Here is a 15,395-nt window from a genome sequence, read left to right on the forward strand (position 1 = left end):
GATCCATTTTGAATTTTCTTTCAAAATAAGACTCAAGAGCTGGCAGTTTGCCAGCCCAATCAGCCGAAAGACCATAGGAACAAACCTGCAATCTGACAAAATCAGGTTTATTGACCCATTGCGATGAGAAAGACCATACATCAGAGAAATTTGGACCATCTCACAAAGCAAAGGAAAAGAGTGAAAGAGTGGAGTTTAGGTGAAACTGAAACACAGTGGTGTTGGAGTAGGCTTAGAGCAAAGCAGAGGTGTCTGTGTATAAAGGCGACTACTTTAGGACTGGACTGCAAAGTGCACCAATGGTCCTCTTTCCAGAAGGTACAAAGACAGATGTGGATGCTATGTCCAGAAACGCCTTATATGAAGCTGTGTATGTGTCTCGGTTATAAATCAAGACTGCTTCTTTATGACAAAATGACTTAGATTCTCCAGGCCAGAGTGGGATGTTTTATTCTTGCTGATATAATTACACATAGCCAAGTTTCTGATGTTCTGTGATTTTCGAGAACAAAGTTTCTCAGTGAGGTAAGCAAGCATAGTCACTCAAAGACAGGATTTGTTAGGACACTTTACAGCTGCACTATTCTTGGGAGTTTGAGGCTTTATCTGTGTCTGTTACTCCAGTCTGACAAAAGCCAGGCAGATTTTCACTTTCTCCATTAGTTACTTGAGATTCCTGTCTTCACTGTATGTCAGTGTAAGAACAGCTTGCTAATTAAACTGATTACATTACATGTATACTCTTCAGAAAGGAGTTTGTTTGCTGGTTTATCTTTGGGTTTGTTTATTATGCATCAATTTCTCCAAAAAAGATGTCCAGTTTGAGCAAATATACTGGTTTTGAAGAAACATTTTCTTCTTACCCAATGAAGTTCCTTTAGTTCTCATTAAATATGCATAAAAAGAAGATTGTTAAGTGGTGCCTCTACCACTAAACATTTTTCATGTATTAGTTCTAGAACACGTGTGTGTGTGTGTCTGTATTAATAAACATCCAGTTACACCTGATAACAGCAGCCACACGACTGCCAACTTTTTGACAGTGGTGAAAGAGTAGGCGCTAGAGCTGTATTGCAAGGGCTCCATTTCAGCTTGCCACTAAGTTGCACGAGTTACTAAAACTTTCAGTGCTTCTGTTTCTTATTTTAAATAGGGACAATAATATAAGGATCAAATGAGTCAACAAATGTAAAGCACTTCGAACAGGGCCTGACACAAAGTAAATGTGAATAAACGTTAGTTATTCATTAGCAAAAAAGTGTCATGGTTTAAACCAACCCATCTCCAAGGCATCTCTAAGGTAAATCTTTTTAGTTTCCCATCTTCCTCATTAATTTGATTTATCCAATAACTGTGCACCGAGTGTCTGTTCTACCAGATGCCAGGCATTGTATCAGGCACTGGGAACCTTATAGTAAAGAAGATGGCTAGGAAGTTTGCTACGATCATCCAGTGAAGACTTCATCACCACTACATTCTTACCAACAGTTCTTTCAATTTTTTTCTACCAAAAACAAGCCCATTGCTGAGGAAAAAATGCCAACTTTCTCAAAGAATCACTATTATCAGACAGTGAGTTTCTTTATGACAAGGACCATGTCTTGTTGCTGATAATGCCAGTGCTTAACTAGAAATGGATCTTAACAACATAACAGTCAATAAATATTAGTGGCATTTCCCTAATTCTTGTTTCTATAATTTATATTTTTTGACATTACACTTTACAATTGAGGTCCTATTATTGTTTATTTCTTCCTTCAATTGTCAGTTTTTGCTTCATATATTTTGGGGCTTTGCTTTTCAATGTAAGTATTGTTTCCTACTCTTTTTCAGTATACAGGAGTTACATTGCTGAGTTGCATACTTCCTTTTTTTTTAAGTTTCTACTTATAAGTTTTACTGTGCAGTATTTGTCTTTCTCTGTCTAGTTTATTTCACTTAGCATAATGCCCTCAATGTCCATTCATGTTGTTGTAAACGGAGGATTTCCTTCTTTCTTGTGACTGAATAATATTCCATTGAATATGCACACACCACATCTTCTTTATCCATTTATCTGTTGACGGACACTTAGGTTGTTTCCCTATCTTGTCTATTATGAATAACGCTACAGTGAACATGGAAGGCAGATATCTCTTCGATATCCTATTTTCATATCCTTTGGATAAATAACCAGTAAGTGGGATTGCTGGGTCATTAGGTAGTTCATTTTTAATTTTTTGAGGAACCTTCATACTGTTTTCTATAGTGGATGAACTATGCGAATTGACATTCCCACCAACAGTATACAAAGGTTCTTTTCTCCACATCCTCGCCAACACTTATCTCGTCTTTCTTATGATAAAAAACTAAAAAGCTTCTGCACAGCATAGGAAACCATCAACAAAATGAAAGGGCAACCTAATGAATGAAAGAAAATATCTGCGACTCATATAGATGAGAGTTAATATCCAAAATAGATAAAGAACCGATACAGGTCAATAGCAAAACACAACCAAAATGGGCAGAGGAATTGAAGAGACATTTTTCCAAAGAAGACATACAAATGGCCAACAGGTACATGAAAAGGTATTCAACATCTCTAATCATCAAGGTAACACAAATCAAAACCACAATCAGATATATCACCTCACACCTGTTCAAATGGCCATCATTAAAAAGACAAGGGAAAACGAGTGTGGGCTAATATTTTGCTATGAAGACCTCTGGACTACAAAGTCATTTATAACACAACTAGAAAACATACGCTTTGTTAGAAGTAATAGTCTTAAAAGGAAATTGGACTTTTTTCTATACTGGTATATTATGAAAATGCAATAAATATTAAGTTTGTGTTAGCCGCATTTCAAGTAAAATACCAGGAGTCACTGGTTTGCATTACACATATGGAATCAAGACTCTATGCAGGAGGATGAGATTATGGAGTGACATATCTCCGTACTGCTTTTCTCTTTTCTATAAAGGTACTTCTACCTCTCATTAACCATTTGTGTTAGTTTTTTTTTAACTCACTTTATGAGTAAGGTTGAAAATAAGTTATAAATATATGCTTGTTATCTTCTAAAACTTTGGGGAAAAGGTAACATGGATGCGTAATTTACGTAATGGGACAGGCAATTCACTAATGAGCAGTTTTTAAAATAGATACGAGTTTACCTACCTTGGAGATACAAGTTTACCTTACCTAATTCCCTTAACACTAATTTCTCCCTAACTTTAATTTCTGATGAAAAGATCTTTTAATAGGTAAAAATTAATGACATACTACTTTTGGGTGACAAATGATTAGCTTTTGAATAGCAACATAACTACAAGTATGTTAATGGGCATAATAAAAAATGGTTGATGTCCAACTTCAATTAGACACATAATACTGTACAAAGTCCCATTACTGGTAACTAGTCAGTTCCTTCTTCTATTCTCCATAAAGGCTCTTAAAACAAAAAAGTTGTTTCAATTATTCTTCAGATATCTTACTTACCAACCTTTGCTTCACTCTCAGCTAAGGCCCTAGCTTCCCCCACTTGAGAAAATGGAGGCCCTGCTGTAAAGATCTTCTTTTACTACCCTCTCCTCAACCTTAAAACTAATCTACATTTGTACCCAACCTTGGACCTTTACAAAGACGTGATCCCAAAGGGGTACTCTCCTGCTTTTCAGAAGAGGTACCTCCTGATCCTATCAACTCCCAAGTCCTCTCACAATCTTGCTCCATCATTTACATTCTCCCTTTGACACCTTTATTTTCTCCATCACCACTCACTTTTTCCTTTCAGCCTACAAACATGCTCAAACTTTCTTCAATGTAAAATCTTTCCCATAACTTTGCTTCTCCCATATTAAACCAATCCCCCATTTCTTTTCATACCCAAATTTCTTCAAAAAATAGTCTAAGCTTTGCTTCCTTTTCCTTACTTCCATTCATTCTTCAACTCACTCCAATCTATTTTTCATCTAATGACTGCTGGAATTAACCTTGCAAAGGTCCACGTCATCTTAAGACCCATATCAAAAGCCTCTTATCAATTCTCATTCTACTTGACAATTCAGCAGCATTTGATACTAGTGGCCTTCTTTCATTTTTTATTTTTTATAAATTTTATTGGGGACTATTGGGGAACAGTGTGTTTCTCCAGGGCCCATCAGCTCCAAGTAGTTGTCCTTTAGTCTAGTTGTGGAGGGCGCAGCTCAGCTCCAAGTCCAGTCGCCGTTTTCAATCTTTAGTTGCAGGGGGCGCAGCCCACCATCCCTTGCGGGAATTGAACCTGCAACCTTGTTGTTCAGAGCTCCTGCTCTAACCAACTGAGCCATCGTGCCGCCCCTCCAGAAGCTCAGCTGCAGCTCTTTATCTTCAATCTAGTTGTGGAGGGAGCAGCTCACTGGCACATGTGGGAATCGAACCAGCAACCCTGTTGTTCAGAGCTTGCGCTCTAACCAACTGAGCCATCTGGCCGCCCCATGGCCTTCTTTCTTTTAGAAACTCTGAACTACAACTACTACCAAACACTGATGATGTTCACATCCATGATTCTGGCCAAGACCTCTCTCCTGAGCTCCAGATCTACAGATCAAATTGACAACTGTGCGTATCTACAACAACATTCTCTAAACACCTCATAATCAACACGTCTGAAATGAATAGAAATGTATTCTCTCTTCATTCTACCTCCTGAATCTTTCTCATTTCAGACCCACTGTACCTACCTTGTTTCAGATCCTCAAAATAACCTTACAATTGTCTCTTTGGGCAAAATGCCATTCTTTCCTTCTTAGCTAAAGACCACATAGCTGCCTAGCTAAAGACCACATTTCCCAACCTCTCTTGTGTTTGTGTGGTCATGTAAGTTAAGTTCTCAGCAATAGAAAATGAGGAGAACTGGTGTGTGACTTGCAACCTCATTTCTTTAAAAGAAAAGTTGCTTGCCTTAAAATACCTCTGTCTCTCTTCCAACATGCTAACTTCTGATTAGAGACGAAATATTTCATCAAGTAACATAGCCGCTTCTTAATGATTAAAAATGAAGGTCCTGCTTCAAATGCTAAATCTTTAATATAGTTAATCTTCCACTTCTTATAAATTAAAGAGTAGAGGACTCAGAGAAAAGAAAAAAGCTTTGCCTTGTGATATTAGAATGTAATTAAACTATACAAAATCTGCAAATATTTGTAACTGAGAAAGTATTTTCTTATTTCAGTGTGGCTTCATCACAGTCAGTGAACACAGTCTTCAAATTTCATCTTAATGGCACTTCTAAAAAGTCTACTGATGATGTAGATCAGAAGTGACCAAACTACAGCAGCAAGTGGCCTGGTTTGCTAAGAATGATTTTTCCATTATTGGAGGGAAGGGAGAAGGAAAGAGAAGAGGGAGAACTGTATAAAGAGACCCTATGTGGTCCACAAAGCCTAAAATATTTTATGAGCTGGGCTTTCTACAGAAAAAGTTGCCCACACTTCTAAAAAATTCAGTGTATTTCTGTTCGTACGAAAGCTAAAACCTGTTTTACCAAATTCATATTATAAGTTTGTAGTGGGAGAAGCCATCAGAAAGGTATTATCATTGCTGTGGAATGCAGTCTAGGCGCTAGTACAGTTACTTGCTTGTGGCAGGAGGGAGAAAAAGAGAAAGAGGGTTTAAAACAGAGGCCAAACAAGAGTGTTAGTTAGCTCAGAAAGATGTGCGTTTTTGCAGGAATTTAGGGATAGAATACAGTTGAAGCCGACAAAAAATATAGAGTAGTCCTAGGCTACCCAATAAGCTGCTCAAGTTGGAAGGTAACTATTAAGAGAAAACGTGAGAGCTCGGCCTATTGAGAAAAGTAAGACTCAAGAAAAGTGAAGTTACTTGCCCAAGTTCGCAGATCAAGAGAGTGGGACGTGAAGAACTGGACTATAACCACCCAAATCTCAGTTCACTTCTTTCCACTGCATCACACTGCCCCCTCACTACAGGACAATGTGAACCTGCAAATATACCATTATCAATTTGTGACAAGTTAACTCCTTTAAGTTCAGAAGGAACAAAGTCTCTTCACAAGTTCTCTGCCTTCTCCCAATTATGTTTTTTTTCTGGGAAGAATTGAGTAAGGTGTCTACAGGTCTCAAAGAGGGGTAGAAAAGAATAGATACCAGCTCTATTGCCCAGAGGATATTGGGAACAAGAGAATGTTAACTAAACATTATTTTTTTTTAAAAAACCTTAAAGATATCCAGTGGCGTATGGCAATAAGAAATATCAAATTTCAATTAATTTACCTGGTTCCAATTTTATTACTTTAATTGCTGCCAATTCACCAGTGTTAACATTCCGTGCCTAAAAAAAAGAAGAAAAGATAACTGTAAAAAAAGTTTTCATTATAAACTTTATAAAATGTCATTTAGCTGTTTATTTTCAATTATATGGAAATAGTTTTTAAAGCAAGAAGTGCAAAAGTGATTTGTATTTACAAAACAAACAGCATACTTTGCAATATATTTCATCATTAATTCATGTATAAATTGAATAATGATGATAACAATAATAGCTAATATACACACACGCCTTAGTATGTGCCAGGCACTATTCTAAGTGTTTTTAATATTAATTCATTTAATCCTCAAAACAATCTTATGACGTAGGTACTGATATTATTCCCATGGCAGCACAGGAAATGGTAGCTCAGAGACTTAAGAACTTGCCAAGGCCATATAGCTAGTAAGTGACAGTGCTAGGATTCCAACCCAGGCAGTCTGAACTCTACGGCCATTCATCCAGAGCCTGGTGATAAAATTTTGACTTTATTAACTAGCCTTAAACTTGTTAATTTAAAAACCTTATAATATGAAAAGCTAACACAATTATATAAACACGAAAACAGCCCTCCTGCATGTGTTTAAACACAACTGATGATACAATCAAATTAGTTCAGTTCAATACAAACCAAATATATTTTTATAAGCCACACATAAAAATCACTTTAAAACTTAATCCGTATTATTCATGCTTTTACAATTTTAATTACATATAAACAGGCAGAAACTCTTTTCAATCTATAAAAAAATGGCAGTAATTCTTTGTCAATTTAAAGTGTTTTATACTTAAATCAGAACTTTTTAAATGATATTTTTAAATTGTTATAACTAGTATATAATATAACTCTTAATAAATTAATGTTCATATCAACCAATATATGCAATTCCCTGATCACAGAGAGATGCATTCATGTGACCGGAATTGTCTTAGTTGCAACACTATCTTATTAATGAAGTGGTGAAAATCAGTGAGTCACCTACAAAGGACAATACCATTAACAGTGGAATGCTCCTAAGAATTACAAGTACCAGCCAAGGATCTAGGAAGGTAGATGTGCGACATAGCTAATGCTGAAATGTGAAATTTAACCTTTTAACTCAAAAAAGAAGAAGAGTATTTATTAAAAGGTCTCCCCATACAAAATAAGAAAAATATTAAAATGACATTTGCAGGGAAATTCATTCCTTTAGGGGAAAATGCCCCAAACTAATAAACACTGTAATGCCAATTTAGGACAAGTAGTACAAAAGAGATTTGAACAGTTCCTTCAAACTAAGCTTAATTTAATTAAATGAGACAGACACTTCAAATAGATAGTGTTAGATAAATATTTCCTTCTTTTGGATGAGAAGATATCTACATGATGAAACAGAAAAAAAATCAGAATATCATTCTGGAAGCATTTTGTAAAGGGGACGAGTGTACCTGTAAAATATTCAGGTATATAGCACATCAATTTAGTCATAAATCTTCTCAAACACCATCACAACTACCTGCCCTTCCCCTCACACTTCCATATCTTTTCTGTTAGGCTCCTTCTTGATATTGATAGATACTTTGTCCTTCAACCCACATGTTTTTTAGCACTTCTCCAAATAAAATAAGATACAACTCTCTCCAATTCTTAATTCTCCATTTTAAAAAACCCTGCCTTGGTTTTGCAGAGGATGGGTGATTCCATTATGAAACAGCAGGGAAAAAGTGAATCCATAGAAATCTAGGATGATTAATTTTATAAGTGAAATTTTGTTCCCAATTGACCACAAGAGGGCATACACTCGATTAACACAAGTTAAACAGTGTGCAGAATGGCTGCTGTACAATATAGTCTTCTAAAAATAGACTAATAGTTAACACCAGCATATATTTAACAAAGATACTGTGACAGTTTTTTTTTTAATTTATTGGGTTGACAACTGTTAGTGAAATTACATAGATTTCAGGTGTACAATTCTGTATTACAACATCTATAAATCCCACTGTGTGTTCACCACCCAGACAGTAGTTCTTATATGTAGTTCAGTAAAGTCAGTACTTACTATAGGCTTAAACTTTTGAATACAATCTTCCAAAATTTAAATCAGTCCAGAATTTTCTAAAGGATAAGTGTTTTAAAATTATGGTTCTTTAGAGTCAGTAAAAAACAAGACAGCTAAAATGATTACTGCTGTTTCTGCCTTCTGAAATATTTCCCAATGTGTATCTTATTTGCCAGAATTAAGATAATTTATAAAAAGGGAAGGAAAAAACTCCTTAGGAAACGACTTTCTGGGCTTTGCCGCATCAAAATCCACAAGTTGATTAATTAAAAGTCTTTAAAGAATTATGATTCACTAAGAATCTTGGTTTTCTAGCTAAAATAAATTAATAGTTTGCTGTCTCTAAATTTACAACAGTCAAGGTTACATACACACTGAGGTAAACTTAAAAACATTATCTCTAAAACTGTGTAACTGCTATTCTTTCAATCTCCTAGAGCAATTTATTGGGGAAAAAATGAGAGCAAGTTTAATGTAAAATATCACCATGTATAAAGTTAAAAATTTCTAATTCAGTATCAGTAATGTAGAATTTCGGACTTGTTCAGGGCAGAAAGCTGAGGATTAATATTCTAAGCATCTAGACCACATCATTGATTTGACCACCATTCTTCACATGCTCTGAAAGCGATACCCAGGTCATGTCGTTCTTGAGTTTAAAATACTTCGGGAATGCACACATATATTTTAAAGACGAAAATTCAAATTCCATGTCAGAGTTTAAAATTTTCACTAAATACAGCACTTTTTATATAATCTTTATTGGGCTATAATTCATATACCATAAAGTTCCCTCTTTTACTACGTACAATTCAGTGGTTTTTAGTATATTTACAGTTATGTAACCATCATTACTATCTAATTTTGGAACATTCTCATCACCCCAAAAAGAAACCCCAGACCTATTAGCAGTCATTTCCTATTCCTCCCTCTCCCGGTCCCTGACAACTACTGATCTACTTTCTGTCTCTGTATTTGACTATTGTGGATATTTCATATAAATAGGAGCATACAAAATGTAGTCCTCTGTGACTGGCTTCTTTCACCGAGCCAGATAACGTTTTCTGGTTCATCCATGTTGTACCATGTTTCTGTACTTTATTGCTTTTGTTGACAAATAATATTCCACTGTATGAAAATACCACATTTTGTTTATCCATCACATGGAAATACGACATTATGTTGAAGGATATTTGGGTTGTTTCCATTTTTCGCTATTACAAATAATGCTTCTATGAATATTCGTGCATAAAATTTTGTGTGGACCTATGTTTTCAGTTCTCTTGGATACAGACCTACGAGTGGAATTGCTGAATCATACGGTAATGCTATGTTTTGCTTTTTTAAGAAATGTTTTCCAAAGTGGCTGCACTATTTTATGTTATCACCAGCAATGTATGAGTGTTAATTTCTCCACATTTTGCCAATATTTGTATTATCTGTCATTTTTATTTTAGCTATCCTAGTGGGTGTGAAGTGGTATCTCGTTGTGGTTTGACTTACAATTCACTAATGACTAATGATGTTAAGCATCTTTTCATGTGCTTATTGGCCATTTGAATACCTTCTGTGGAGAAATGTCTATTCAATTCTTTGCCTATTTGTCTTTTTATTATTGACTTTAAGGGTTACTTATAGATCATGATATGTCTCTTATCAGTTATATGATTTGCAAAAATTTTATCCCATTCTGTGGTTGTCTTCTTTTTCTTCATAGTGTCCTTTGAAGCAAAAAAATTATTAATTTTGATGAAGTCCAACTTACCTATTTTTTGTTGTTGCTGCTTGTACTTTTGGTATTACTGCTAGAAACCACTGCCTAACCCAAGGTTACAAAGATTTTTTTTCCCCCTATGTTTTTCTCTAAGAGTTTTATAGTTTTAGTTTTTCCATTTAAGTATATGATCCTTTTTGAATGAATTTTCTATGTATTAGGCAGGGCTCCAACTTCATTCTTTTGCATGTGGATATCAGGTTGTGAACTACAACATTTTAACTATAAAACTCTACTGTTTAGCCCCAGCCTGCCTTTCCAGTCATTCCCTACTTTGCACCTTATGGACAGCATTCTCCAACGCTATCCATACTGTGCCCTTTGGCATGTACTGTCTAAACAGACACCTGTCCCTAACTCCCTCCTCTGGCCTAACGCCTAGACATCCTTTAAAGCTCAGCTTAGGCTATTGTCACTTCCCACAGGCCTTTTCCTGACCCCTATTCTGGCTGAGGCATCAACCCCCCCCTCACCCCCACCCCGCCCCCACCCCCCCACACACACTCCCACAGATCTTGGGTAATCTTTCTCAAATGAGGTGAGGGGTGGGAGAAGATGCTGGTGAGGAGAATCCTGCAGATCTAGAGCTGGTCTCAGTTTAGAGGGGCTCTTAGAAACTATTACACTTCAAAGCTACCCCAGAATTCAGTTTGGTTCAGTCAGCCTTTTAGAAGCATATTCATATTAAACTGGTTTGGGAAAGGATTTTTCTGAAATTTCATGCTGACTGTGGAGTTATCTCTACCTATCAGAAAAGTATTCCTGAGTGAGAGTGGGAGTAAACGACATAATCAAGAAGCAATGATTAAGATGAAAAAAAAAAAAAAAAAAAAAGAAAAGAAGTGTTAGGTACTATATAAAGAGAGTTAGAGATGGTCATTATCAATTTAAAAATCTGACCACTTATTATATACCAAGCACCCTAAGGTATTCAAAGCTTACTCTTTAGAAGAGGTTGTCCAACGTGAATACAAAGAAAGGTTCTAAAATGAGTGAAGAAATGCAAAGTTTAATACTGGCTCTGCCAGCAACAAGCAATTGGATCCGAGCAAGTAATTCCCCTATGTCTTCTCCCCAACTCCCTCCCTCTATTTTAAAAACAAGAAAGTAAAAGACGATTTCTAAGGTTCCTTCTAACTCTAAAAGTCAATGTTTACATCAAATAATTTAAACCTGAATTAACAGATTCCAAATACTGAAACAGCGGGCTGGTTATATAAGATTCATATGAGTGCAAAAACAAAACAAAACAACAACAAAACAGCTCCACTGATTCTGAATCAACAGATTTATAACAGGACGCAGGAATCTGTATTTAAAGCTACTGAGGTCCTTCTGATCATCAGCCAGATTTGAGGACCTGGTCTAAGACACTGTGCCATTTGAGTTTTATAAACTGTAAATACCAACTTCTAAGTCTGAAAGGGGTGTTTCAGGAATGGCTTTAAGGAGATGCCATTTAAGCATAGGTTTGAGAGATGGGCTGGATTACGACAAACACATGAGAGGGATAGGAAAGAGGGCACAGAAAGAAAAGCATGAGCAAAGGCACAGGGACAGAAAACAGGCTATTTTGAGTGCACTGGGCAGGCCAAACCTCAGGGTACCTCCCACATAAATACTCGCTTTCAGAGGGAAATGGCTAACCCACAGCCACTGCTGAAGTAATAATTTTGCTTTTCTTGTTACTTGGAATAGGTATGAACCTACCACAAGGGCAACCAATTCATAGGAACACTGATAGCCAAGGTGACATATATCCCTGGTTTGCCCAGGACCCTTCCAGTTTATTATGCCTATTTCTGAGCAGATTAATAGTGGCCACTTTCACTCTCAAAATTACAATTAAAATTGTATTTAATTTGGTAATTTCAATGATAAAGTATAAGGTCACTCTACCAATAAACCCTGAGCTAACTAGAAAAAAGGAAAAAGGCCTATCAGAGTCTCAAAAATAGGGGTGAGCAAACATGTCTGTTTTTATAAATGAAGTTTTATTGGAACACAGCCATGTTCACTTGTTTAAGCATTGTCTATGGCTGCTTTTACAATGCAATGGTAGTTGAATAGTTGAGATGGAAAACACATGGCCCACAAAACCTGACGTATTTACTACCTGGCCCTTTACTGGAAAAACTGATCCCTGCTGTAAAATAGCACTGTCCAATAGAACTTTCTGCATTGATGGAAGTGTTGTATATCTATCTGCACTGTCCAACACAGTAGCCCCATGTCACACGTAGCTATTGATCAACTGAATTGTGGCTCGTACAACCAAAGAACTGAATTTTATGTAATTATTTCTGTATGCAATAAAATATTTAAATTTGGGGGTTTTAAATTCTATAAAAATGAGATACAATTGACATATAATGCTGGGTTAGTTTTATGTGTACAACATAATGGTTTGATATATGTATATATTGTGAAATAATTACCACAGTAAGTTAGTTAACATCCATTACCATACATAGTTATTCTTCTTTCTTATCATGAGAATTTTTAAGATTTACTCTCTTATAATCTTTCAAATATACAACATGGTATTGTTAATTATAGTCACCGTGCTGTACATTACATCCCTGGGACTTATTTAGCTTATAATTTTTTTTTAAAATCACCTTTTAAAAATATAGTTCTATCATATTGTTATAAATATACATTCAAAATTTTTAAATCTTCAGTAGTGCTCTGTTTTAGATCTATTTTCAATTTTTGGTGACTCATAACATGTCAACATTTTGTTCTTCCTTTCCCACTCAAATATGGTCATTACTGTGAACCACAAAAAATTATATATAAAGGCACAAAAAGCCTGTTCAGAAAACCTTTAAAGTAAATCTTTATGGAAAAATTTTATATATATATATATATATTTCTAGCAGTCTAAACATAATGCATAGATTTGTATAACCACCAACACCATCTGGAAACAGAAAAATCCCATTACTTGAAAGTCCCATAACTTTCAAGTCTCCCTTGAAAGTCTTATAGTCCTTCTCTCACCCCAACCACCTAGCAACTAGTAATTTGTTTTTTGCCATTATAGTTTTGTCTTTTCAAGAATTTCATGTAAATTGAATCATTATGTAATTTTTGAGACAGCCTTTTTTCACCAAGTTGGTGCACGTATTATTAGTTTGTTCGTTTTTATTGTTGAATAGTATTCCATTGTATGAATATATCACAGTTTATCCATTACCAGTGGAGGACACATTGGCTGTTTTCAGTTTTTGACGAATAAGAACTGAGCTGCTATAAACACTTGTATACAAGTTACAAAAATACCCAGGAGTGGAACAATCATATGGTAGATACATGTTTTACTTTGTAAGAAACTGTCGAACTATTTCTAGAGTGGCTGTACCATTTCCAGCAGCAATGTATAAGAGGTTCCACTTCTTCCACAGCCTTGCCAGCAGTTGATATTGTACTTTTTATTTTAGCCATCGTAAAAGGTGTGTAGTGACATCTCATGGTGGTTTTAGCTGGCATTTCCCTGATAGCTAATGATGATTCATGTGTTTATTTGCCACCCTTTGGTGAAGTGTCTTCTAGTCTTTTGTCCATATTTTAACTGGGATGTTTTATTTTCTTTCTTGATATATTCTAGATACAAGTTCTTTATCTGGTATATGACATGTATATATTTTTCACCTAGTCTATATAGCTTGTCTTTTCATTATCTTAACAGTGTCTTTTGCAGAGTGTTATGGACTGAATTGTGTGCCCCCCCTCAATTTTGTATATGGAAATCCTAACACTCAGTACCTTAAAATGTGACTGTATTTGGAGATAGGGCCTTTAAAGAGGTAATGAAGGTTACAGGAAGCTATTTGGGTGGGCCCTAATCCAATAGGACTAGTGCTCTTATTTGAAGAGGGAGGGGCATCAGCGATGTGCACACACACAGAAAAGGCCATGTGAGGACACAGCAAGAAGGCGGGCACTTACACTCCACGGAGAGGAGCCTCAGGAGAAACAACCCTACCAAACCTTGACCCTAGAATGCCAGTCTCCAGAACTGTGAGAAAATTAAATGTCTACTGTTTAAGCCACCAATTCTGTGGCATTTTATTATGGCAGCCCTATCAAACCAATGCATAGAGCGAAGTTTTTACTTTTAATGAAGCCCTATTTATCAAATGTTTTCTTTTTTGGATTGTGCTTTTGGTGTCCAACATTATTTTGTTTAACCCCAAGTCACAAAGATTTTTTCCTATGTTTTCTTGTAAAAAGAACATTTTAGATTTACATTTAGATTTATGATACATTTTGAGTTAATTTTTAAGGTGTGACATTTAAGTCGAAGCTTTTTTTTCTGGATTATGTACGTATCCAACTGCTCCAATACTATTTGTTGAAAAGACGATCCTTCTTCCATTGAATTGTCTTTTACCTTTGTTAAAATTCAACTGGCTACATTTGTGTGGGTCTATTTCTGGATTGATCCGTAGATCTTGTATCTATCCCTCACCAATACCACATACATCCTTGATTACTGCCGCTTTTATAGTAAGTCTTCAAAAATCAGATATTGTGATTCCTCCAACATTTTCTTTTTTGAAGTTGCTTTAACTATTATAATAGGTCCTTTGCCTTTCCGTATAAATTTCAGAATCAGTTTGTGTGTATTTGTTTTAAAAAATCCTGCTGGCATTCTGACTGTAATTGCATTAAATCTATAGATCAATTTGGGAAGAACTGACATCTTTGCTATGTAGTCTTCCAGTGTTCTTTGATATCTTTCATCAGTGTTTTATAGTTATCAGGATACAGACCCGACCCATTGTTTTGGTTTTGATTTTAATAGCCATGTGTGGCTAGTGACAACCGTATTAGACATTACAGCTCAAAAAGTCTGAACTTGGAAATACTGAGAAATAGAACCACAATGCAATGTAATCCAGTGATAAAATGATGCCATAAAATTGTGCCAGTGTCTCAGCAAGCAGAACCTTGGGCAAAGTGAAGTTTTGAAAAAACAGAAAAGATAAAATGAGAAGACCGTCAATAAAGAGCAGACAGAGAACATAACAAATGCACAGAGAAAAATAATAAAGAGCCCATGAGAAAGGACAGATCTCCAAAGCTGTCTTGAGTTCCTGACAATTTTCCAGTTTCGTATCACATGTATATTTATAATAGCTTCTCTTTTCTTGAATTAACTTGAATGGCTTTGTTTCTTGAAACCAAATGATTAAAGATCTAAATTTCTAGGACTACATGATGCTAATTTCAAAAAGAAAAAACTAGAGTGAGACTATCATACGAACTTTTTAAAAAATGC

The 15,395-nt window shown here is 35.6% G+C and overlaps 1 protein-coding gene across 5 annotated transcripts in view; it reads right to left on the minus strand.

Moving 5' to 3' along the window:
• MAP4K3 (mitogen-activated protein kinase kinase kinase kinase 3) overlaps positions 1–15,395 on the minus strand; it is a 141,479-nt gene that overhangs the window by 80,550 nt on the left and 45,534 nt on the right. For all 5 annotated transcript variants that reach the window (XR_012496304.1, XM_019742613.2, XM_019742638.2 and 2 more), the window contains exon 2: positions 6,256–6,313. Coding sequence is in view for 4 of the 5 variants with exons in the window: in XM_019742613.2 (XP_019598172.1) it covers positions 6,256–6,313 (58 nt within the window). In the remaining variant the exon portion in view is untranslated. The remainder of the gene's footprint in view (positions 1–6,255; positions 6,314–15,395) is intronic.

The sequence above is a fragment of the Rhinolophus sinicus genome, linkage group LG05 (assembly GCF_036562045.2).
Source record: "Rhinolophus sinicus isolate RSC01 linkage group LG05, ASM3656204v1, whole genome shotgun sequence".
Taxonomy (NCBI): domain Eukaryota; kingdom Metazoa; phylum Chordata; class Mammalia; order Chiroptera; family Rhinolophidae; genus Rhinolophus; species Rhinolophus sinicus.